Below are 25577 nucleotides of genomic sequence, written 5' to 3' on the forward strand. Positions count from 1 at the left end.
AATTACTTTTGAGCCTCTGAAAATAGGGACAACTGTGTAGAAATGGCTGTGATTCCTAAATGGTCATTGTGATTGTTTTGTTTTATCCATTGAATTAAAGCTGAAAGTCTTCACTTCAACCATATATTGACTGATTAGTTTCAAATCCATTGGAGTTGTGTAAATTAGCAAAATTAGAAAGATTGTGTCATAGTCCAAATACTTATGGCCCTGTATATATATATATAGCTTCCGAGAGCACAGACTGGAAGACAGACAATATACAGTACATGTGATGGCACAGACACAGGTTCTTTCTTTTTCTGAGCTGCCAACTATACACCGTACTGTATATTACAAGGTGGAAACAGGCAAAGAGGGAGGGCCGGCAGCTAAACGGCAGGCAATTCAAAGCAATCAGGAGCCTTTCATTGGTCGCTGGGAGAAACATCCACCCAGACAGCAGAATCAGTGTGCATTCAGACAGCCTGGAAACAAGAAAGGAAAGGGGCGAGAAACGTACGTTATTTCCCGTGGGGGATATCAGGGGCATTGAACAGCTCAAAGTTGGGACTGAAAAGAATGGGAGGGGAAACAACCCCCCCCCCCCCAAAAAAAGAATGTTTGGACAAAAACTTGCACTCCTCACTTAGACAAACACCGGAACGTATGAAGGATGTGATCGCAGCCTTGATCCACATGTATGTGGCATAACGAACAGCTTGAGAGTGGGTAGAATAGCTCACCCTAAAAAAAGACATGCACGTGAGACTGGAAATAGGAAGGGTTGGAAAAGTGAAGAGAGAAAAAAGCGAGGAAGACTTTAGGAAAGATGAAGAGTGTTTGGAAAGATCAAATTCTGGAAAATGGGACCACTGCCATCTACCCTCCTACACACAGATACACTAACAGTGCAAACTCCTTAGCCTCTAGAAAGCCTGATCCACAATTGGTAATCAGAGAAAGAGTAATGATGACGGAACTCGTGTATGTAATCATCTGATGGAACTTTGAACTTGGGTGGATGATTCATTGGCGTTTTAAGGAACTAAAAAAAAGTGTAAAAAAAAAAAAAAAAATCATACTTAGTGACAAACGGAAAGAGCAGGAGATTTAGAGAGAATGTCATCACCAGAAAAAAATGGCAGCATTTTAACACATATGGTGACTTTTATTTGTGTTTATCTGACAAGGTCCTCTTATTATTATTATTTCTGAAAGGTCGGAGCGAGTAGCACAATTGTTAAAGCACTTTAAAATGCCACTGGGAGGAGGTTAGAATTACAGTTATGCTTCTCTCTTCTTTAAATAACAAAATTACAGTCATTTAAAACTTTCCTACATTTCTACACCACCTAACCTCTTGAATTAAGTCAAAAACACAGCCACCTGCACTAATCTTAGTTAGATTGAGGGTGCTATGAAAACCAAAAACGCCGAAAAGGGCCGACTCTTTGATTCGGCTCCTTAGCGAATGTCCCGTCTCCTCAGCCAAAACCTGTCCGATCAGCGAGCTTACCATAGGTGGGCTTGCTGGCAAAGTTAGCTAACATAGACGGGCTGATCCGTCCGGCATTTCGGCAACAGTACGAACATTCTTTCTGCTAATCTTTGGTTGGAGTCGGTAGACCAAGCAGATTCAATAAATATACGCTTCTCTTTTCCTTATGTCTACATTGAGTCCATGATTGCAGTGAAACTAAACTATTATTATTGTTATATTATTATTATTATTAGGAAAAAAAGAAGCTTCTACTCCACTTGCTCTGGCGCCTCTGCCTGTAGCCACGCCCAGCGGTGATGTCACAGTGTATGGACACGCCCCAGAGTAAACGCCTACATCACTGCAGAGGGGGCGAGAAGTTAAACTGCTGGTGCTCCGTGCAAACAAGATTTAAAGCTGGCGTGAAGTTTTATGAGGTCGTATTTTCTGCTCTTTAGTCTCGTCTTTTTGTCTTATTGTTTTTAATTTATTAGCTTGTTGTTGAGCACAACATTCCATTCACTGTTGTCGCAAATGTGAATTCTTGTCATCGTGTAAACTCAACCCAGACTAATACAGCTGCTAGTCTTTGTTGTTTTAGCACAACTCTACACACACAGTGGTTACGCTCTCTGACTGAGATTGGACGTGACAAAGCAGTTTGACATTTCCAGCAACCAGACGCTCTCCCCCATGGGTGTTTTGGCTGAACGGAGTTGTGTGTGTGTGTGTGAGGGAAGGAGGGGGAGATAGAGGCAAACTGACAGAGAACAGAAAGTGGATGCTTGTGCGTATGAATTGGTTTTCTCAAGGTCCTGACTTTGCCCATATTCCCTGTCAGCTTTTGGGAATCAAACAGATACAGCCAGCCCATCCAGCTCTAACACAAAATCACATTTTTAATCTTTCAGTCACATTCCTGTTCATTAATTTTTTTCCAAATGGCTAAAGATGTGCCTTCATGTCGCTCCAAAGGCAAAATGCCGTAATTCGCCCAATGCAGCTGATGGCACTGGCACTCCATATATGGCCTCAAGATAAATTTAACAGCATAAAACATGGGACAATATATATAACCCCCCCCCCCCCCATTGTGTGTGATGTTTCTGAAATCCTTTCACACGTGTTTGATGGGTTCTTTATTATTTGTGTTGCTGATTAATTTCTAAAACATGACCCAGTAAATTCTGCTAAAATACAGCATGTACTCAGCTCTCATTTGCTTGAATGCAACAGAGTGTACATGATAGAAATTCTGTATGCAAATAGTGTTGTAGATAAATCATTTCAAATGTGTATTGGTATTTGGGAAAACAGTCGCACGCTGAAGAAAAAAAACATAAAAAATAAGAAGAAATAAACACTGCCCTGTTCGTCAAGCGTTCAGACTTCTTCTCTGGGTTCTTGAGGTTTTTTTATCACCCAATTTATGCCCCTTCAATTTAAACAGTGCAGCAAATCCTCACTCTCTGAAGGCTGGCTGGTCAGTGCGACGTCAACTGCAATCTCACAGAAGAGGAGAGACAGCTGTGCTCATGAGAGGTGTCCCGACATGATCCGCTGACAATAGGAATAACAATCATCTGGAGGAAAGGGGGGGGGGGGGGCATATATATAAAAAATATATAAATATGTAAATATAAATATATATATATACATATATATATATATACATATACATATATATATATATATATACATATACATATACATATATATACATATACATATACACATATACATATACATATATATACATATACATATACATATACATATATACATATACATATATATATGGATAATACCTGGAGCATGTCCAGTAACTGTAACACAACCAGGCAGACTGGCAGACCAAATGGCTGCTTCCTCCTGCTCCGTCTGTTCACTCAGACTGCCAAGGAGGAGGACAAATGCTCTTTCCTACCGGTACATGAGACGAGTGTGGCGCACGTGCACGTGGCTGGCAGGATATAGAACAGCGTTCACACAGGAATTGTCGCCGACTGTCCGGGGCAGTGTCCTGGCACCGTCTCCCGCGAGAGAATTCTCTCTCCAGTTTACCGAGATCAAGAGGAAACTGAGAGGGATTAGGGACCGCTTCACTTGATTTCATCTCTTCAGTCTCCACTGCCGTTTTGTTGACGATGAATAAACAAGTGAATCTGTTGAGGCTCTTTTCTTTTCTCACCGTGCGGTATAGAAGTGGCAAACAGGAAAGATGCAGAACAGGTCTTTTGTCTATTATCAAACGGGTGAGCAGCACAGCCAATCTGTGACTAAGTTTGTTAAGGACAATGAGTTATTTGAATCTAAAACTTTTGGGCTAAAGGAGTGTGGGTGTGTAAAATCTTGCTGGGTCGGGGATCTGGCGCAGTGGGAGCCCCTTGGCTTATTACAGGCCTGAAAGGAGCAGGCTGACTCATGTCTCTGGCTGGGAAAAACAGCTCTTAATAAAACATGATGGTCCGCATGTCTGCGCCCTCCAACTCTTAATAATATCTGCCGCGCTCCGCCACCTCTGCATCCGTTTACTGTCTGGCTTACCCCTTATGGAGTTTTTGCTTTATTCCTTTTCAGCATATCTCGCTATAAGTGTGCATCCGGCTGATTGTGGTTCAGACCAAATGAACAATCTGAATCAGTCGTCGTGTTGTGATCTGAGAGCGTTGATCTCACAGGGCTGGTCACATCTCTTGCAGGTAATTTTGTTTCCCATTATACAGTACATGTATATCTATCCCACTATGCCCCTATATACATTCGCCATCTATCACAATATTCTCAATGTTCTCCTCTGCTGTTTTTTTTTTCCTCCCCAGACAATTTCCCTTTTCTACATGTCTCCCACACAGAGACAATCTGACCTTTACCGTGGCATGGGAAAAGGAGGGCTCCAGAGGATCAGTAACCTTCTGGCTTGGGAGGGGAGAGGTCAAAAAGCTGCAAAAAGCATGCAATCCAATTCTTCTGGTTTACTCGAAGTAGGTAGCATTCATCGTCATTGCATGCCCTTCCTTTGTGGTCATTTAAAAGCCGTTCTTAATCCCTCACATACAGACATCCCTTAGTTCCTTGAACTTTAAGTAGGGTTAGTCTACGCTGCATTTGAAAATACTTTTATTAATCTGTATAGTGTGCAAGTTATTTTTTTTGCTTAAAGCAGCCAAAGCTCCAATCTGCAGTGTAATTATGGTATCGTGGAGCACTAGAGGCTAATTAGAAGACCAGCTCTGCAGGGAAAGAAGCACGATGCTTCATTAGCCTCCGCCGGACTACACTGCTACTGCGAGAGCACAATGGAGAGGCTCAGGGAAACACTAAAAAGCCTTAGAAATAACGTCTGCATTGTGAACAGATACAGAGCAATGGGATGCAAACACTGTGTCATGGGATGGATACGGCATGAAGTAACTATACTATATAAACAGTGGACTGGCGCCTAATTGGTGTGATGCAATGACAGGCTTCCTGTGGACAGTTCAAATGTGAATAGATAACCGTTTAATTGTCGAGTATTTTGACCGAAATATTAAAAATTTTAAATAGCAGAGCAAAAGTCAGAGGAGTGGCTTGTCTCATAACGGAGAATAATCAACCTACCTTAACTAAGCCTGAGCCTTACTTGATATTAATTTCAGGGCTAACCCCCCTCACTCTAATCAGCAGGTGGCTGGCTCGGGTCTTGAAGATTGTAGCATTTATTCACCGATAAATAAACTGTACACACACTGCACTGCTAAGTTCACAGCTTTAACGTTACTGCTAACTTCATACTCAGCGTCACACCGGACACTTGCTAACGTTACGCCGGGCTTGCAATACACTGGTGGAATCCCGGACAGATATGCCAGCAGACACACAGCGGACAACCTCGCAGCTTAACTAATTGATGCAGTGCAGACTTACTGGCAATGCATGCAACATTGTGGCTTTCTGCCGAATGGGTGAACTGGGGACTAAGTTGTCGGTTTTGCAAACACACTGCAGGTGGCGATAAATGATGGATTTAACATGTTTGTGCATCAGTTATCGTTGCAGCTGGGTGACTCGTTAGGCACTTCAACCTGGGAATCTGGGCTTTAACGCAATAGTTCAACGTTTTGGGATGTTGGTTTATTTCCTCCCTCCCAATCCTTTTTAAGGTCCAGACTAGACATCGACTTATACGATTCAAGATTGTACATAGACTTCGTTACAAAAAAGAAATCAAGGCTATGCTAACGTATCCTCCCTTGAGTGATGAGTGCAAACTGAACACAGGTGCACTTGCTTATGAGCTGTGGCTCTGCCTCAAGCTCCGCTCCCTCTGGTCTCTCATATGTGACAATATATAAAAGCCAATACGTGGTTCACCTGTAAACTCTGTCATAGATAATCACATCGCTCAGGTCATCACACTCTGCCTCACTTTAGCTTGGAGCTCGGAAAATCCAACTCATATGGAAGGAAAATCTCTCCCGGAAAATCTGGAAACCACTTTTCGACAAATGGTCGACTACCCAGCAGAAGAACTGACATGTGACCTACTCATGGTGTAACCACATTCACATATTTTTGGGATCACAGTTTTCTGTTTTCTGTTTGTTTCTTCTATTTGCCAAAATATATTTATGATTATTGTATATTTTGTTGGCTGCACGTTCTACTATCATATGGTAATGATGTTTTGTTTTTTGCTATTGGCAGCAGTTACAAGATTAGTACTGGTAGATCTCATGAGCACCAACTGCCATTATTACTGCAAATACTGTAGATAGCAGAAACTGAAGCTTCTCAAACCAAAAAGTTCAGTCCAAAAATGTAGAGAAATTGAGCTCAAAAACATCACAGAATGAAGATTAAAACTGCTGAAGATTATCACTTTCATAAAACACATTGAACAGGCCAGAGTGGGAGATTAAGGCTCTGGGTTTTGAGGGCTATTTTGGTTTGTCGCCCCTTCAGGAGGGGAAGCTGCCGTTTCGTCTCCAAAAAGAACAGGTGGTTAATCAATTACATGTTATCTCCAACTGCTGCAGCCCGTCGGACCCAGACAGACCAGACTGACACCCAGGTGCACAAATGGACAGACGTCGACGGGCAGATCGACAGGCCGACAGTCAAGAGACGCGGCGGCCTGACATCAACACATGTAAGACGGTCCGGCAGGTGTGTAGGTGGGGGCAGCGGGCCCACAAAACGGCACGACACTCACAGGGCCGCATGTCTGTAGATAGCGCCCACCCGCCAGCCCTTGAAACATTTTAATCATTTGACGGCCAATTACTCTGGAGCCAGGCAGAGCAGGAACTCACACCCAACTTGCTCGACACTCGCAGATGGCCCCGCAGGCTGGATCCGCGCTGCCTGTCTCCACTCTAACCCGTCTACTCAGCTATAGCACTGCTCCCTTCTGATGTGGGTCAAACAGCAATGAAATAAGGGTGTTAGGTGAGGCTTCAGAGGAAGAGAGAGCGGGGGGGATATCCAAGATTTGTTGAAAATCATAAGAAAGTGATATGACGTACCCTCCCTCCTCCTCCGTTAATTAAAACATCGAAGAACAGAAATAAATACTGTGTACTATACTTAAACAAGTACAGAGAGAAACAGGTGCACACTGCCCTCCACAACATATACTAATGCTCATGTACCTATTCAGTGATCAACTGGCAAACTCATGGTCTGAATGGGGAAGCCAATGAGGAAGTCCCTTAAACCTGCATTCTTTCTACTTGCAAAAAGAAGTCTGATTGTATAGATGTCTATGAGAAAATGGCCCTACTTCTCAGAGTTTATGGACTAAATCGTTATTTTCAAGTCTTCAATACAGCATGATGTACATTTGGTAAATGATGGTCCATTTAGAGTCAAATAGACCATAAAGCAGGGTATGCTTTAGGGCGGGTCTACCTTGTGATTGACAGGTCGCTACCATGGCGTCGTCCGCCCACTTTTAAGCTGTGCACATTGCCGTCAATATCAACCATCTCTGCTTGTATCTCCCTCAGCAACACGTTGTTACGCTGCAGCCCTGTCTTCTCTGTGAAGAGGTCTTGGGGTTTGGTTTGAACAGCTGGGTTCGATCTTGTGGTTTCCCCCGACACCGTCAGAAAAATCAAAACACTTTCAGAGTGCTTTGATGGCTTGAGATTCCACGAAATGCTGTCATTGCATGACTGGCAACTGAACACAACAGATTGACTTCTGAAGTCAAGCACGGCACGCTGCATGTCAAAGTCACTCTCTCAGTACTATTCAGCTTTCACACTACTTGATTATTATTTGCCTCGCGCTTGACACTTGTAATGCTCGAGTAGGCAGCAATTGAAATAACAACAAAAGTACTTTAATGTCACACTTTTTTGCCAAAATCTGGATTTAAGAGTCCAACATTCTTCGTCTGTAAACTTGAAAGGTGGCTGTTGAATGTTTGCTTGAATATTTGTATGGATTCCAATCATTTTCAATGACGAAAAAACATTCACGGAAACTGTTTGCTGCACAATCTGGTACTCTGCTGCCCATCTGCCTGTTCATTCTGTTCACAATACTCACATTTTTACCAAAGTACTTCAAAATATATCACAATACAACATACTACTTGTATCTGTAGATCATGCATAGAGCGGCTCCTGCTTGCAGGGAAACCTGGCAACAAACATAAGAACATAATAACGAATCAAACACTATGAAAGTTTTTTAATTCTTGGAATTCATTGTAATTGACATGAGTGCAACTTTCAACTGAGCACAGCAAATATTTAAGCCTCTAGACCAGGGGTCTCAAACTCAAGGCCCACGGGCCGAATCCGGCCCGCCACGTCATTTTATGTGGCCCGCAAATCCGCCAGCAAAAAAAAAAATAAAGTTATAAAAAAAAAAAAAAAAAAAAAAAAAAAAAATTATGAGAATTATGAGATACTTAAACACAGTCATAGAAGCAGCTCTTTGGCTGGTTACTGTACATTTGACATGAAATGTATTCTGAGTACATTGAAGACTACTTTAAACGTGGCTTTACAACAGATGAAATACTTCACGTGGGATTGTGCAAACGCACCCTTGAAAGTATTTTAAGCATTGAACAAAGTTATTGTAATAACTTGTGTTTGATATTTCTCTTTGATATTTTCTTTAATAGTTAGATCTTTGATAGAGTAATGTGGGTTTCTTAACCCTAAATTAAAAGAATTTAAGTTATAATAACAGAAATGTGCTTAAATATATTTTTACATTTATATACCTGCATGTACAATATTTTTACACTTGAATAAACAATAATCAAATGCAGAGACAGTTATTTACCAATATGTTAGGAGTAGTTACATTTACAACCGGCCCTTTGTGGGCAACCGTAATGCTGATGTGGCCCGGAGTAAAAATGAGTTTGAGACCCCTGGTCTAGAGTCTAGACTACTTAATGCTGAGACTAAATAAAGTCTACCACTTTAAATCTGCAGGAAAATATCCACTTGCAATGGATGGAAAGAGTTGGGTTTAAAAGATGGGTTACACTTGTAGAGAAGCACTGCATGGATGATAACAGGCAGAGTTGAGAACTGCAAATCACGACATCCATCATATAATCTATTGCTGTGAAAGTCTTCACGCAGCTGTGGTAACATGATGTCTAGGTGCTTGACTACAAGGTCTGCTAGAGCCACACTGAATGAAGGCTGCTTGAGTGTCCACACACCCATTCTAACACGATACGGCGACTGTGGCTAAGTGGATAGCAGGGCCGTCCTTCAATCAGAGGATCGGCTGTTCGATCCCCAGCTCCATTAGTCGCATGTCGATGTGTCCTTGAGCAAGACACTTAACCCCAAAATTGCTCCCGTAGCTGTGCCTACGGTGTAGAAATGTGATAGAATCTGAATTGTAAGTCGCTTTGGATAAAAGAGTCTGCTAAATGACTGTAATGTAATCTAACACTGAGAAACCACTCTGACCCTTTTCTTTCTCCATTTACATACCTCTCTCCAACTCTGTGACCTTGCATCACAGGCAGACATTAGCATAAATGCCTTGTGTAACCCTGGTTCCACTATGATATTTACTCTCCTGGTATGAATATGAGGAAAGACTGATAACATCATAACGCCGTACATTTCTCTCTTTTCTACGGTGCTTTTTATGCGTCAGGCTCTCTTTGACAGGACATCCATCACAATTTCTGAGCCGTGCCCAGAGCCCAAACACTCCATGTTATGGAGGCGTGAGCTGCTCTGCACTCTGACCAGCTCAAACGCTGCGTAACTCGGTCCGTCTCACAGGTCGTCGGCCCCACAGAGTCTGCGTGCTTAAGCCGGTGTTCTAACTTAAAGTTACGACAAGGAACTTTCATTTTATGTTGATTTTGGAGGTCCCCGTGGACGAAATACATCTGAAATTGCGTGGAGTTCGACCTGGTTGCACTGCTGACAAGCATTCAAAATAATCAATATAAAAAGCAAATCTTCTCTACGATGGTCTTGTTTACTGATGTAGGTCATATAGAGGCATCTGTATTACATTTCCAAACCAGTTAAAAGCAACCACGGAAAAGTCTGCCTCAGTGTGTGTGTATAGCCAGTAAGAAGGTTTGAATCATAACCTGTGAGTTCAAAGCCCAAAAAACAGCACAATGATTTTTTTTTAGCAGATTTTACTGTAGGAAGCCTTCACGGCAGCAATCATTCCTCCTACTCCACTACTGCAAGGCAAACAGTAGCATTATGTCATTAGCATTATGAAGTAAAACACCAGGAATGTGCACTTGAACATATACGTAGGGCAATGAAGTGTGGAGCTATATGATGTCAAATATCAAGGCGGTTTCCATTTTTTCAGCCCCTCACTGTTTTCTTTGACGGGAGCCCTGTGGAAAGCAGCAGTCTCGTTGACATGAAAGCTTCATCTTTTTGACACAGCACCTTTGTCGGCCTGAACACGGCCCTAATGACTCCCTCTGTCAATCTGTTAACCCTTTCATTTGACCGTTAGAAGCGGTCTTCTTCTTGTTGGCATGAGAAGACAGTAATAGATACTTTGGTTTGAGCGAATGAGGCAGATGAAGCAGCCTTTGGGTGTTCCCTGTAACAGAGCACAGGGCTCAGAGGGAACTCAGCCGTGTTTATCCCTCCGGTTGTCTAGATCTTCCCTCCAACTGATGATGAGGCTCTGGGGTACGTGCTGCTTTAATGGGAATACTGCATATTTCACGTCCTTCCTTTTCCCGTGCTTTTCCCTTCTTCTTTACTCCCCTTTTCTCTTTTCCTATACGTGCCCTCGTCCACGCTCTGTTTGTGTGTGCGCCTCCTTCCTGCTCACCTCTGGAACAGCGTTTTCACCACGAGGGGTTCGTTGACAGCTCTCCTCTCCCTCTCATAGCCTGTACAGGCTGTCGGCACTATCTCACAGCGAGGACCCAGCCTTTTTACACCTTACCGCTATCAACAGTGGGGCCAGCTGCGAGTAACGCCCGCTGCTTTCGGCTTATCTTTAAAGCCCAACCATTTGGATCACACCGACCACCAGGCGACGGAGGCGTCATTTAAAAATGCATCTGTCGCCAGACCAACGTCATTAGCTCTACATATCAAACACGAGCCTCCCCTCGTTCAAAATCCCATCATTTGGCCGTTTGACACAGCCATTGAAGGCACAGACAAACGTGGAAAACAATGAGGTGATACCGCACACCACTGTGGCACTTGTTAAATGGATGAGGTCTACTGATTCTCCATCAATACCAAGCAATACAAACATCAAGAGAGAAGTTTAAATAATAGAAGGTTCAGCACACACAAAGTCAGATTTTATTGTTCAGGTAAGTTTAAAATCATGTATGTTCAGGCGTGACCTTTAACATAAGCTGAATTATGCTTGTGTGAAACACTTTACACCAGCAGCAGCATATTAATTATGTGTGGGTTTACCTGGAGGCAGGCGGGCGCTCGGCCATGAGGTTTGTTGACGTCCACAGCTACGAGCTGCCACCCCCCAGCAGCGTCTTCATGGAACATCTGTGGCACAAGGACAGCACATGAGGGACTGAAACACACACACAACACCACCCCCCCCCCCCCCACACAAAAAAAAAAAAAACCTGCACACCATTCGAGGGACTGGCCGGAACTCATACGTACACATCCACCCTTGGGCTACATCTTCAGAAAACATCTGTGGCCACAAAAAAAAGGCTGCTAAATACAGTATGTGGGCCATCGCCAGAAATAAAAACAAACAAGTGTCACAGCAGAGACTGTCAGACTCACAAGACAGGCTGGTTCACTCACGAATATCATTCTCCTTGAAGACGAAGACAACATCTTAGCAATAAGCATGATCGTGACAACTGGATCCAAAATGCCATGTCATTCATCTCATACTCTGTTAACTTGGCAGATGAGTATCAGTTAGTTGCCTAACTTTGCCGTAAGGACTGAATCTTCTCAACCATGTAACACAATGAGAACAGTCTACACCGCTGTGCGAGGGGCTCAGTGAGAGTGGTGCCATGAGCTGAACGCTAATATCGGCACACTAACACTCAAAATTGACAGTGACAACATTGAACTACATACTTATCATCTTCACCATCTTAGTTTAGCATGTTAGCATGCTAGCATTTGCAACTGGCACAAAATGATTAGGTATGGTATTTTGTCATAAATTAAGGCATTGGTTGAATTTCATCCATTCCATCAAACATCTGTTGAAACGTTTCATTCAAAGTAACATGTCAACCTCATGGTGGGATTCTCCAAACCATTAATATTCATCCTCTGGGGATCACGAACGTCTGTACAAAATTGTGTGCCAATCTGTACAGTAGATGTTGACATATTTTACCAGAAGAGTAAAAATTTTGACCTGCCCTAAAGGAAAAGTCAGGGGATATGAGGTCAGTAGGATCCATCCTTTGAGGACAATGAATGTCTGTACAAAATGGCAATCCATCCAATATTTGTTAAGATATTTCAGTCTGGACCAAAGTGGAGGATCGACCAACCTGACAGCAAGCTGACAGACCCACATACCACTAGCATGGCTAAAACCAACTAATCTAAAAAAGCAACATTACTGTTGAAATCCATATAATCCAGATTTTACTGAATAGTCTAATACCGATGCTATATTCTATGAATGGGTTGTTAGAAGCCACAGAGCAGAACTTTTTTGCATGAATGGTCTTTTAATTTGAATTGACAAACTGGCGAGAACGACATCCATGAAACTGAGAACTAAGTCAAATTTGAAGGTTGTTGAAGTTTAAAAAAACAAACAAATTCTTCAGTCATCCGGCCCCATTCGTCAATCTACTCTTTAATTACATTCTGTACCCCCCCCCCCCCCGTTTCAGCGACGTCTTAAAGCTGTCCCATCGGCTTCATGATTTATCACAGCCTGGCAAGACTGTGGTGCCCCAATCTATAGCTTTTATCATCTTGCATTTAGTTCAACATGGCAAAGAGTATACATCCTACAAGCTCGATGCCAAACACACAGGGTTGGTATAATTCAACTTCAGTAAAGCCAAATTAGACTTCAATGTAATTCAACTTCAAGTTCAGCCCTTAATTACAACTCCACTCATTTAAATATGGGACAAAAAAACAGATCCTATGGAACAAAAGTGGATTCATCCATTGTTATTTCATCAACAAATTACAGCCTAATCTCTATTAAAAGACCCAATAACCTGGCAAAATCAAGGAATGGGGATTGTGGCATGGGTTGTGTCTCCCAGGGCCACCAGCCTTCCTCTCTCAGGAGCATGAGGAAGGCAGCTTATTGTTTCAGACTCTGTGATTGACAGTTAAGTGTTACGCCACAGCTAATTAGTTGTCCCCCCTCTAAGATGAAGATTGGGGCATGACGATGTGATAACAATTAATTTGGATAATGGAAAGAAAGGCTAATTGTTTTCAAGGTCGTGGCGGTATAATCATGATCGAAAGAACATTCTCGAAAGGTTCTCGTGTCATGACTTTCCGAGATGTATCATTTTTAATAAAGAACAGTACTGAAAACAGTTCAGTGCTTGACAGGCCAACTTCATTATAATGAAATAAACATTGTTTAAAAGGGGATTTGGATTCTTAACTAATCCAATCCAAATGTATAATTTCAGATGTGCTTTAGTGAAAGTGAACTATAGCTTCTCTTTTCAATCAAAATATCTGCTAAATACAAATGCATATCCATGCATCTATCCACAATATTCATTATTAGGGCCCGAGCTACCGACGTCGGGCCGCGAAGGCCCTATTGAAACTGTAAGGATTATATATATTATTAGGGCCCGAGCTACCGACAACGTCGGGCCGCGAAGGCCCTATTGAAATTGTAAGGGGTATTGTTATTATTAGGGCCCGAGCAACCGACAACGTCGGGCCTGCGAAGGCCCTATTGAAACTGTAGGCATCCGTTATTTTTTGTGATTCTTATTTTTGTACTTTGGGAGCATTTTGGGGATACTTGCCATGCATGAAAACTCACCAAATTTTGGGGACTTGTCAGGTCTGGGTGAACTTAGCGTCTGAAAAAGGATGCATCTTTCCATGTAAAAAAATGGCTCTCTAACGCCCCCTACAAGTCGGACCGGTGACGCCCCTCGGCCAGTAGGTCCGATTGACTTACAATTCAGCACACATGTCCACTTGAAGTAGATCTACAAAAAAGCCTCTCAGACCCCTAAGCTCCGCCTACTTAGATTTTCCGCCATATTGAATTTAGTGAAAAACACATTTTTGCAAGCTCCTCCTACAGACAGGGTCCAATTGCTACCAAATCGTCGGTGGATCATTATTGTTTCTAGATCATCAATAGTTATCAAAAGCTTTTTGATAGCTCTTAGCGTGTACAAGATATGGACCAATGAACTTCTTAGGGGCGTGGCTTAATATCAATACATATAACTTCTCAACCGTTTGTCCTAAAATTACCAGATTTTCAGCATATGTGCACATTGCATCCTCTAACATACCCTGAGATTTATTTTGCATTCAACAACTAAGGGGCGATACAGTAAACCCTCGAAGTTGTGCTTTTTGTCACTTTTTGCAGATTTCAGCCTTCGCACTTTGACGAACTCCTCCTACAGATTTTAAGTGATCAACTTCTCCTTTGGTCAGGATGCTCTTAAGACCTCTGTGATTAAAAGTTATCAAAATCAAGAGTTTTCATCAAAGAACCTTGACGTGGCGTGGCGGCTATTTTGCCTCATTGTTTATGAAAAAATAAGTTCTTATAAGTTGTTATAACTCCAAGGTACATTATCCAATCCGCACAGAACTTCTTATGCATGATGCTACTTCAAGCCTAAACATGCTTCAATTGAAAAAAATTCAATAACTCTTTAGGGCCGCCTACTGGCTAAAGGAAATGTCATATTCTATACTTTTATGTATACCTCCTAGCTAGGTGACTTGATGAGTCTCAAATTTGTTAACGATAGCCTTAAGACATTGAAGATGCATCATCATGAATATTGTGAGTTTTTGTTGAACGCTGTTGCCGTGGCGACGCATTGTTCGCCATGAAAAAGGAAGCTGATGGTTTAGTGGGTTGGGATGCTCAAAAACTCATGGAACTTTGTACATGTGTCATAGGTCATAGGCAGACATAGTGTATATGGGTTTTGGGCTTGGCCGTTTTAAATTGCCTCTATAGCGCCCCCTACAATATTTCAAAATAGCAGCCCCAGCACTACGTTTCAGCTGCATGTATGAAACGTGGTAGTCACATGTATCCTATGGGGACTTAAAAATAAGTCTCTTTGGACCATGCTCTAAACCCTACCGGAAGTCGGCCATTTTGATTTTTGTGTCATTTTTCCATAAATTTTGGCCTATTTTTAGTCGTTATACTTTAACGAACTCCTCCTAGGGTCTTCATCAGATCCACTTTAAATTTTGTCAGTACAATCTTAAGACCATTGTGATTAAAAGTTATCAAAAGCTTTACGTTTGACGGAATGGCTTAGCCGTAGCGGGTGGCTACTTTATGTGATTCCCCATGAAAAAAGCTGATGTAACTCAGCTGGACTTGTTCCAAACGGTCCCAAACTTCTCATGCTTGATAACACTCATGGACTGAGGATGTCTCCAAGCTAATTTTCACTAGTACTCACAGCGCCACCTGCTGGTCAATGGAAATCTGCACTTTGTGATAAACACCATCCGATTTACGTGACTTTTACACAATGTGGTTTACACTCGACATAGAGCAACATAATGCAGGTTTGCATGCGCTCTGTAGTGCCAGGCAGCGGATACAGGAAGCATCGGACTATTTGTAAAGCATCATTTCCAACATCAGGCGGTCCACGCGGGATTAAAAACGTCTCGCTCGCGGACGCGCCGTCCAACGGTCGCGGATGTTCTCGGACGCGCAGGCCGGAGTCCCGCCGGCACCCCCGACGCGCTGGAGGATGCGAGGGCCCTTTCATCGCTGCTCGCAGCTTTAATTTATTGTTGCATTTTAATTGACTGCTGCTATATATACTCAACACCTTATGTAGCGTTCTATATTTTCTGTGAATTTTTCTAAAACAGGTAACATCTCTGATTTTCTGCCTCTTCATCGTCAGTTTTCACTTGTAATGTAATCATAAAACAAACCTTTAACAGATCACTTCTCCCACTCCCTTGATTTTCCCTGCTTCAAACCCTAACCCCCAACCCTGTAGGTCAACCCATATCAGCCTACTGTTAGCTTGGAGGACGCAATCAAATGCCTGTTGCTTCAAGAAAGAAATGAGCATTAATCAAAGCCCCGATCATACCGGAGAGACGATTTTAAAGACAGCTAAATGTTTTAACTTCTGAACTGAACACTGTCTGGACTGAATGATGTGAGAAATATATACGGGCATAGAATTAAACCCCCAAAAACTGTCAAACATATTTTATCATCATTACTTTTCCCTCACCCAAATCCCTTCTTTATGACCTTGAATGTATTTTCAGGCCATAACGACTGTCAGTATTCCCTATTCTCTCTCTCTAGTGTATATCCATCTATGGCCTGATCTCATGACAAGTCATTTACTTTTCAACATTCCTATCTGACCAAATACAATGTTGTAAAAAGTAGTTGCTTCTTCAAAATAAATCTGATGAATCTCTTTGAAGACAAATGTCTTTCATAGTATTTGCCAAAGTTGCTCATGTAAACTCTGGGGTTGTTACTCGCTTAGTGGTTCATGTTGATTTATTAACAGTCTAACATTTGCAATCTTATCTATCTTGTTTTATCAAATTATTTGGAAGTGGCTTTTTGTGCCTTAATTAAATAGCAATAGAGGAGAGATGACAGGAAATGAGGGAGAAAGATGCAAAAAAGATATCCAGCCGGATCGAAGCCAGGTATATTGCGGTTCATGGTCTTAAAAAGGACGCAGATAAACTAATGCAAAGTCTTTTTGAAGTAACTAAATCGCCACTGTTACAAAAGTGAATCGTATAAGGCCGCATGAGGCTGGGTAAAATAAGGCTAAGCCAGGTAGCACAGGTGTCCACAGCCATATCCTCTAGTATGTTCTGTTCTTCTTCCAGTTTGACATGCCCAGCATACCTCCAAAGGGTCGTGTCTAGGAAGCGTCCTGATCATATGCCCCAGACTACCTGAGAGGGTTCCTTTTAATGACAAGGAGAAGCGATTCTTCTCCAAACTCTTTCAGGAGAACCAACCTCCCTACCAAGGCCCTCGGGGAGACACCAGACGTCCTGTGATACAAACCATTTCCAGCCACTTGCCCTATTGATCACATGAATTTAGTCAACCTCCCAAACCTCTTGCCCTTTGGAACATACACTGACTGGTAAATCAAGAGCTTACCCTTCAGGCTCAGCTCGCTCTTTACCGTGACAGCTTGGTACTGTTGGCGATGCACTAATCTGCTTGTCGGTCTTTTGCCTTTGGTTTTTCATATCTTACTTGAGAACAAAACCCTGTGACTGTAACTCCTTCACTCATGTAAGTAACTTGCTTCCAGCCAAAGGAGGGCAATCCACCATTTACAGACAGAATACCACGGGCCTCAGAGTTGGAGGTGTCAACTCTAAATCACAACTATTTCAAACTAAGCAGATGGTAATGGTCTGATGAAGCCAGCGGAATTTACAGATGCAAGCCTGTAGTCGCCAAAGCAGACACTCTCTACCCGCTAGCATCAAAACAGACATGTGTAGCACCCTTCGGCTGCCAATTCTAACGGAAGTGGAGGCATTTATTGATGACTGTGCACTCTCGTAACCCTGAAGAAAGCCATTCCTGTCAAAATGCGTTCGGGCTCATTCCTTTGATTCTTGAATTCATGCAACTTTGATGAGCTGAACTCTGATGAATGGACAGTTTCTTTTTTTGTTTTTTATTCGCACTCTGTCCCAAGATGACCAGCTTTAAAGAAAGCCGGAGTTGAAGGAAATGTTTAGAATCAGGTCAGATTAAGGAGCCACATAAAGTCGAGTGTGATCGTTGTACCTGTGTTGTAGCCGTGGAGGTGGTACTGCTCCTTGACCCCCACATCTGCTGAAATTGCACTCTTATCTCGGCAAATGTCTCGATGATGACTGCAATGAACACGTTCTGTGAAGGGGAGACAGAGAGGGAGTGAAACAAAGACGGTGAGAGAGGTAGGGGCGATTCAAAATAAAATGGCAAAGGGCAGGTCCGTCTCCCGACTTCCTTTAACCATCTGTGACGGGATATTCCTTCTATTAGCCAGAGAACATTCCACTAACAAGGGGAAATGGTTGGGTCTGCAGGTGAAAGATTAGGTTATGTCAATTAACCGAAACCTTTCGGTGTTCAGCTCTCCCATGCTTCCGCGCCATGGGAGCCGAAAGCATTATGAAAAGTGCAGTGTAGAGAGAGACTGGCTCTAACCTTGACAAGCCATGCCAAGAAGAAAATGAGAGTTATGAAGTAGAAGTACGAGCGCCAGCGTGGGAAACTGTCGATGGCTCTGTACATGAGGAACACCCAACCCTCCTGTGACGCCGCCTCATACACGGTAAAGATGCTCGTACCTAAAAACAAAGACAGACAGAGGAGGCGGAGAGGTGTACAGTCAGATGAAAAGCAGAGATTGTTATTGAAATAAGTGTCAGTGTCGGCCTTTCGCTTAACGCGGTGATGTCTGTGAGCTTCGCTCCAATTATCATGGCTCCCCTCAAACTAAGCCTTTCAGACAACACCTTGAGTTTCTATATAATGAAAGTAGGCTCTGATAGCCCGTGAAAAACACAGAACGCCGGTATCCTCCCTTCTTTATAATGACAACACTTTAAGTTCCAACTCAGACAGACACAGGCTCATTAATCCGATGAGATTATCTTTAACGCACGTCAGCAACTAATCTGGTCCGATGTAGTTTATTAACCTAAATTCTGTGAGTTTCTTTTGTCTCTGTCGAAATGTGTTTTTACAACAATCGGTGAGTTAAAGTGACTGTTTCTGTCAATGCAGTCTGGTAGCTTTGAGGAGAGCATATAACTTCTGTTTCTTTTCAAGTCAACTCGACGAATTATGGCTTTACTTCGACCAAACCAGAGTTGGTGATAGTTGGAACAGTGTAAAGACTAACAAAGACGGCTTTTGATTTGTTTTATTTAGTTTGAATGAAGGCTGTTTCCATGATCAGCGAGGTAAAATGACTGGATATCTATCTGGTGGCTTTGAGTAGAGCTTCATTTTTGAATAATTATAATAACTGTCCAAATCCCTGTTGGTTATATATTATATATTCACTTCAACATACGTCACAGCATTGCGAGAAGTAGGGCATCCAACCTGGAATCAAATTTCCATCACTGACAATAAATACTGATTGTAACCTTTCCCTCAAAAGACAAAAGCCAGATGTTAGTGGTTGTTATTGGGGTGTTTGTCCAGTGGGAAAGGGGCTTTAGTGTATCTTTATGAACTATTTATTCCCTCTGCATGGGTGTGAAAAAAAATAGTACATCTTTATCCTCAATAAACTCTTTTAGGAGGTGAGAACCATTCCTAAAAATAGGATCGCACATAATAATAAAGTCAGGGTTTTTATACAAGGCACTTAAGCGTCACAGTAAAAGCTACATTAATATTCATAAAGTGTGTCGATAGACCAGAAGGTTTAGGCTGTAAATTGCACTGAATGCTTCACGTTCCAGTCTGTAATGTCTGAATCAAGGTGAGGTTTATTGTGAAGCTCTCCCTCTCCTTCACGGCTATCTACAGATTAGGGGCGCTGCACTGTGCACCGACACTGGAACTGAGCGCCGTTCAGCTGATAAGAATGCAGGACGCTGCCGTATGGCACTGCTTCACACCGGTAGCTGGTATGTGCAGCACTTCAGTTCTCGCTTTCTCACACTGGGTCATTCTGCCACAGAATATACAATACCTTTTAATTGGGACAAAAACAGTGAAAACAAAAGCTTTTATTTATGTGAATTACTTCACGGACGTTTAGTCCTTATCAGACAGTGTTTGAATGCATTAAACGTGTTAAGTGTGCAGCTCGTACCTAGTTCATTGAAGCCACTATAGCCGAGCTCCTGTCGGCTGAGGCCCAGCTCCTCCAGGTCCATGCATTTGAAGCCATGAGGGCACTGGTAGCCCTCCCCATCAGGGGAACAATGGGTGTCTGGGATGGCCAAGCTGTTCCATGTCACATTACTGACAAAAAGGTTAAAAAAACAAAACAAACTGTTATTAAAGAGAAGTGTGCAATGTGTGGTAAATGGAATCAGTATCATGAAAAGAGAAGGTACAAGTATCAATTGTCATTCTAAGATTTGACGGCTATAATGTGCTCTGTAATGAAACCAGGGAGTTTATAAGTCAAATATTTATGCTTTCTGACACTGGGCAGCACATTTCGCTCCAGAATGCCTTGGTAGTCTTGAGATTTCATTGTACCCTGCACTGATTCAAGACACCCTGTGCCAGATGCTGTAAAGCAGCCCCAGAACATAACAGAGCCTCCTCCATGTTTCACAGTAGGTAGGTGCTTCATTTTTGCGTGTGTAAGCTGATGTGACTTGCCAAAAAGCTCCAGTTTTGAAACTGGAATTTGCCAAAATGCATATTGACAAGCCACAAAGCTTCTGGGAGAATGTCCTTTGGACAGATGAGACAAAACTGGGGCTTTTTGGCTCATCAGCTCTATGTTCACAGACGCAAAAATTAAGCATACAAAAAAAGAACACTGTACCGACTGTGAAACATGGAGGAGGCTCGGTTATGTTCTGGGGCTGCTTTGCTGCATCTGGCACAGGGTGTCTTGAATCAGCGCAGGGTACAATGAAATCTCAAGACTACCAAGGCATTCTGGAGCGAAATGTGCTGCCCAGTGTCAGAAAGCTTGGTCTTAGTTGCAGGTCATGGGTCCTCCAACAGGATAATGACCCAAAACACAGCTAAAAACACCCAAGACACACTTTATGAATAAGAGCAAACCATTGGACTATTCTGAAGTGGCCTTCTATGAGCCCTGATGTAAATCCTACTGAACATCTGTGGAAGGAGCTGAAACATGCAGTCTGGAGAAGGCAGCCTTCAAACCTGAGACAGCTGGAGCAGTTTGCTCACAAGGACTTGGCCAAAAGACCTGCTGACAGGTGCAGAAGTCTCATTGAGTTACAGAAATCGCTTGATTGCAGTGATTGCCTCAAATTGTTGTGCAACAAAATATTTTGCTAAGGGTACCATCATTTTTATCCAGGCCATTTTCATTAGTTTGTTTCTTTAAATGATTCTGTTGAACCACAATTCAAAAGCAATGTCTGATTTGTATTAGTTCATTTTCAGTACATTTTTATTCATTGTTACTTTTGTCAGTTTCAAGTTATTTCAGTGACCATTGTGGGTTTTTCTTTCTTTAACGGAAGGGTACCAACAATTTTGTCCACGCGTGTATACACACGCACGCACGCACACACACACACACACACACACACACACGCACACACACACACACACGCACGCACACACACACACACACACACTTTTAGCCACAGGTGTTGTTCCCGGAGCTGCTTGATTACTCTAATGAAAATGAATGCCTTAAAATTGGCTGCCCAGACATTCGTCCAAATTGTTTATTAGAGTTACAGGATTAGAAGGGATAATATATTGCGCTATCACAAAGGGCAATCAGAGGCTGGGTGATGAATCCGATAGAGCTTATTACGCCGGGGCGGACTGTATCTTATCAAATGAATCACGTTTCTTGGCGACAAAGAGGAGATAAATGAAGCCTCGGATGAGAGACCAAATGTCCAGCAGTAACGCAATATCAATAATTCGGTGAGTCAAATGAAAAACAAACCGTCTTTGTGACAAAAGATTATTCAGGTTTGGTTTTTGATCAAACCAAAACTAATTTGTAATGCTTTGCATAATTGGAAAATGTGAGGTCCTGTCAACAAGCTCTTGTTGACACATAATCCACTGTATCAGTGGGTTTAGCATGGGATATGCTGATAATACATTTTCTCCCATACAATTTAAAAACAGTGTAGTGTTTTTTTATGTCACATTATTTAATTTATTTCCCTCTGAAATGTTAATTTTACATAAATTGTTTCAAAATATCAAATCAAGAATAAAACACACAAACCACAATTGCCCTCTTCTGTAGATCCAACTCACACTGAACAAACCTGTGCATGTCATTCATTCCATGGAGTTAAATAGCGACGAGTTCGATTGCAAAAATCCTGACATCGACAAAAGAGGACCCCACTTTGTTCACAAATCCAAAACCCTTTCATCTAACATCCATATCAGAAAATGTCCCCCCTGATGCTTTCCCCCCCAATTCCCATCAAATCCCCTGTGTTTGAAAAGCTAGGGAGCTTTGACTTTGTGCCAAAGGCATATGGCAGATAGAGATTAGACACATCAGTCCTTGTGTGACATATTTCTAAAATATCCCAATAGGAGCATATGTATGTGAGGGATTTAGGGAAAGGAGCACAGCAGCAAACAAATTTCATGTGCAGCTGCCATGCCACACTTTTGGAATAATATTACAAAGGGACGTCAGCTATAAATGTGACAACGTCTTCTGCTATCTTTCCTGATACTGATGGTCAATGCATGCCGTGTCCCTATAGGGCGCACAAGATATGTGACGGGAGGTAGATGGGTAGCCGTTAAGCAGGACAATGAAGGAATTTATTAATCATCACAATGAGTGTGAACTCTCTCTGCAGCCTGGGGCTTTAATCATGATGGTCGCTTCCCCAGTCTTTTGTCTCCGCAGGGAGTCCTGTTCTCTGTTTCATATCATCATCCTCAACCCAATGGTTGAAATCAGATCCTTCAAAAATTACAGTTTTGCACAGCGATCTGCACAAACCGTCACAACTCCCCCATACTACATCTCCCCTGGTGCCGACTGGCCATTTCTCTTTAATTAGAGTTTTCTAAAGACAATTAAAGATTAGGGCAATTCAATTAAAGTTCATTGAATATTTCAATAGAATAATTGAACTTTCTTTTCCTATTTTGCCCCCAAATAAAGGCTATATTATTCTTAAGAAACATGACTTTATTTCGCCATCTGCCCACAAGTTGTTGTGCTTCCCGCTGCAATAATGTGCTGAAAACCGATGTTTAAAGTAAACAAGGTATTCCAGCAATGAGCTCTTGCCTATGTACCCTCTAAATTACTAGAATTAATAACGCTATTGGGTATGGAAAGAAGGTGCTGCTCCACTTAAGGAGAGCCAATTTAATGTGTAAAGGCTACTGCTTAGAAGGTCACACCAAACTAATTACCAAAGACCAGATGCAGTCAGGATCTGAGACTCGGCTCAGTAGATACCTACCTACTGTACTGACTGATCAGTTGACCCATCTTTGCTTTGCTGTAATTCATTCGAGCGGATGTCACAATGTGGGCTGAAAAGAGGACACAGACTCTGTATAACTCAGCTTTCACACTAAATGGACTACCATGGCATGTGCAGGGGAAGGCTATTTGTCTCAAAGAAAGACACTGTTGTTGCACCACACCGACGTTAGGTTTGACGTTAGATATTCCCCATCAAGTCTTGTCTAATATTATAAAAATGTGCAATATTCATTCTCATAACAGGCTATTTAAAGAGGACTAAGTTACCAAAGGTCTGTCTCTGTTAGAACCTTTGATTTACATCCCATCTCTGGCTGGAATCATAATTGCAATGAACAGCACACCCGTACAGATAGTCTTCACGATGCGCGTTTGGTTATAAAAGCTGCTTCAGAATGGAATTGATTTTAATTGTCACGTCACAGGTATTGCAATTCGCTGCGTGTTAAAAAAATACAGGCGTTAACGTGGGCAATGGCACCGATAGGCCGAAAGAAGCACATGACTGAACACTTTCTATTCAAGCTGACGCAAATAAACGGCTATGGGATAAGAAGAAGGCAAGCAAAGAAATGGAGAGAGAAGAGCCAGAAAGTATGTATAATATGCTGCAAAAATAACTTTAATATGAAATCTGGCAGCTGGGTATAGTGCATTAAATGCAAAAGTAGCTTCAGGTCGTTTAATGCAGCATCCAGATTGTGCAGACCCCTGCAGTGTTTCACACAGGCAGACTGTAAAACAAGCTACCACCTCTGCAAAGCAGAAATCACAATATTAACTTGCGAGCACAAAGCCCACAGGAAGAACTCATCAACACTGATGAGGGGGGCCTACAGTACATATTTAGGGGTTTTTCAGTAGCTGTATTCATAGGCTATTCATGTTACGATCAAATATGCTTGCCAGCAAATTATCTAAAATCGGCTTTTACAGCCCGTAACGCACGGATTAAATGTCTGGCTGGATGTCAGGCTCATGTATGTTCCAACGGTGTTTCGCTTGGATGTTTTTGCACTTAGTGTTGAGCCTCCTCCATAAACTGTAATAAGGAAAAGACACTCTGTGTACAGTATCTTCTAGCTTCTTAAAACAACTTCACTAACCATTATTGCTTCAGTAAAACGTTTTCAGTAAAAAAAAATGAAAAGCATCGCCTCCATTAAAGCCGGGAAAGACGGCCTCCATCAAGGTATTTAAAGGTGCTCATTAAAGGATGACAGTTTAGCACTTAAAACAAGTAATAAGAGTGTCAACGAACAACAAAAAGGCATCCAAAGTGAAACTTCGTTCTTACCCTTTCTGCGTGTCATTAGTGACGCAGTGATGGTTGAACGTTCCAAACATTTGAACGCCCAGGATTCCGTACAGGAGGAGAAAAAACAGCAGGAAGATGGAGACGCTCCAGATCTGTTCCCCGGATCGCCTGCAGAAGCAGAGGAGCGGGAAAAAAAAGTTGAGCGAACCATCCATTAATCGTGATGGCTGTAGTGAGGAGGAATGCTCATGACAGTGTTTCTACTTCAGTATGTTGGTGATGCGGGAGCGAGGGAGCTCGAAGCGGAAGTAGATCCGGAAGGCCCGGATCATAATGAGCGCTCGGGGGATCCGCAACATTCCCCATGGAGACATCTGATCCACCAGCTCCGCTATTTCAAACACCTGACACAAAGAGGATTGGATCGTTAAGAAGTACAAAACCAAGCAACTACAACGCTGTCCAAGCACTTTGAGGGCTGAAATTAAAAAAAATGGCAACATAATAAAAAATATGTTGCAATATACCTGCAGCACCAGGGACACCCAGATGAAAAGCACCATGAATCCATCAAACATACACCAGCGATCTTTCACATAGGAGTTGTCCCCCTGTGCAGAGAGAAACAGAGGCATCAACATGAGGCCAAAAAACAAGAGAGGAACAGCAAGAGAAGAAAAGGAGCAAGAAATATGAATTAACATTGTGAGCGTCTTCATTATCCAAGGCCATAGATTCCACGAAAAGGTGGTGCATTCTAACAATTACAAGACAGCCTGAGATGTTTTAAGCATTTAAAACTGCTCGGATTCATAGCGCTGACAATGGTTCCAATATCAAGTACCATTCTGTCTTTGTGTCTGACCGCAATTTTTAAAACAGCCTTGTTTTCGACCTGAAAAGACAAAAGAATGATCAGGCCCCTGAAGTGTGAACAAACTGAAATGTCATGGGGCAAAAATGGGCATACTTAATTACCACAGAGAGAGAGAGAGAGAGAGAGAGAGAGAGAGAGAGAGAGAGAGAGA

The 25577-nt window shown here is 42.3% G+C and overlaps 1 protein-coding gene across 4 annotated transcripts in view; it reads right to left on the minus strand.

Moving 5' to 3' along the window:
* The window catches only part of nalcn (sodium leak channel, non-selective), a 96206-nt gene that overhangs the window by 49210 nt on the left and 21419 nt on the right, over positions 1-25577 (minus strand). For all 4 annotated transcript variants that reach the window (XM_031870206.1, XM_031870204.1, XM_031870205.1 and 1 more), the window contains 7 exons: positions 25077-25160; positions 24814-24953; positions 24589-24717; positions 19953-20104; positions 18326-18468; positions 17921-18025; positions 11368-11454 (listed from right to left, as the gene is read on the minus strand). In XM_031870206.1, coding sequence (XP_031726066.1) covers positions 11368-11454; positions 17921-18025; positions 18326-18468; positions 19953-20104; positions 24589-24717; positions 24814-24953; positions 25077-25160 — 840 coding nt within the window. The remainder of the gene's footprint in view (positions 1-11367; positions 11455-17920; positions 18026-18325; positions 18469-19952; positions 20105-24588; positions 24718-24813; positions 24954-25076; positions 25161-25577) is intronic.

This window comes from Anarrhichthys ocellatus, unplaced genomic scaffold (genome assembly GCF_004355925.1).
Source record: "Anarrhichthys ocellatus isolate YVR2014 unplaced genomic scaffold, GSC_Weel_1.0 scaffold51, whole genome shotgun sequence".
NCBI classification, from domain to species: domain Eukaryota; kingdom Metazoa; phylum Chordata; class Actinopteri; order Perciformes; family Anarhichadidae; genus Anarrhichthys; species Anarrhichthys ocellatus.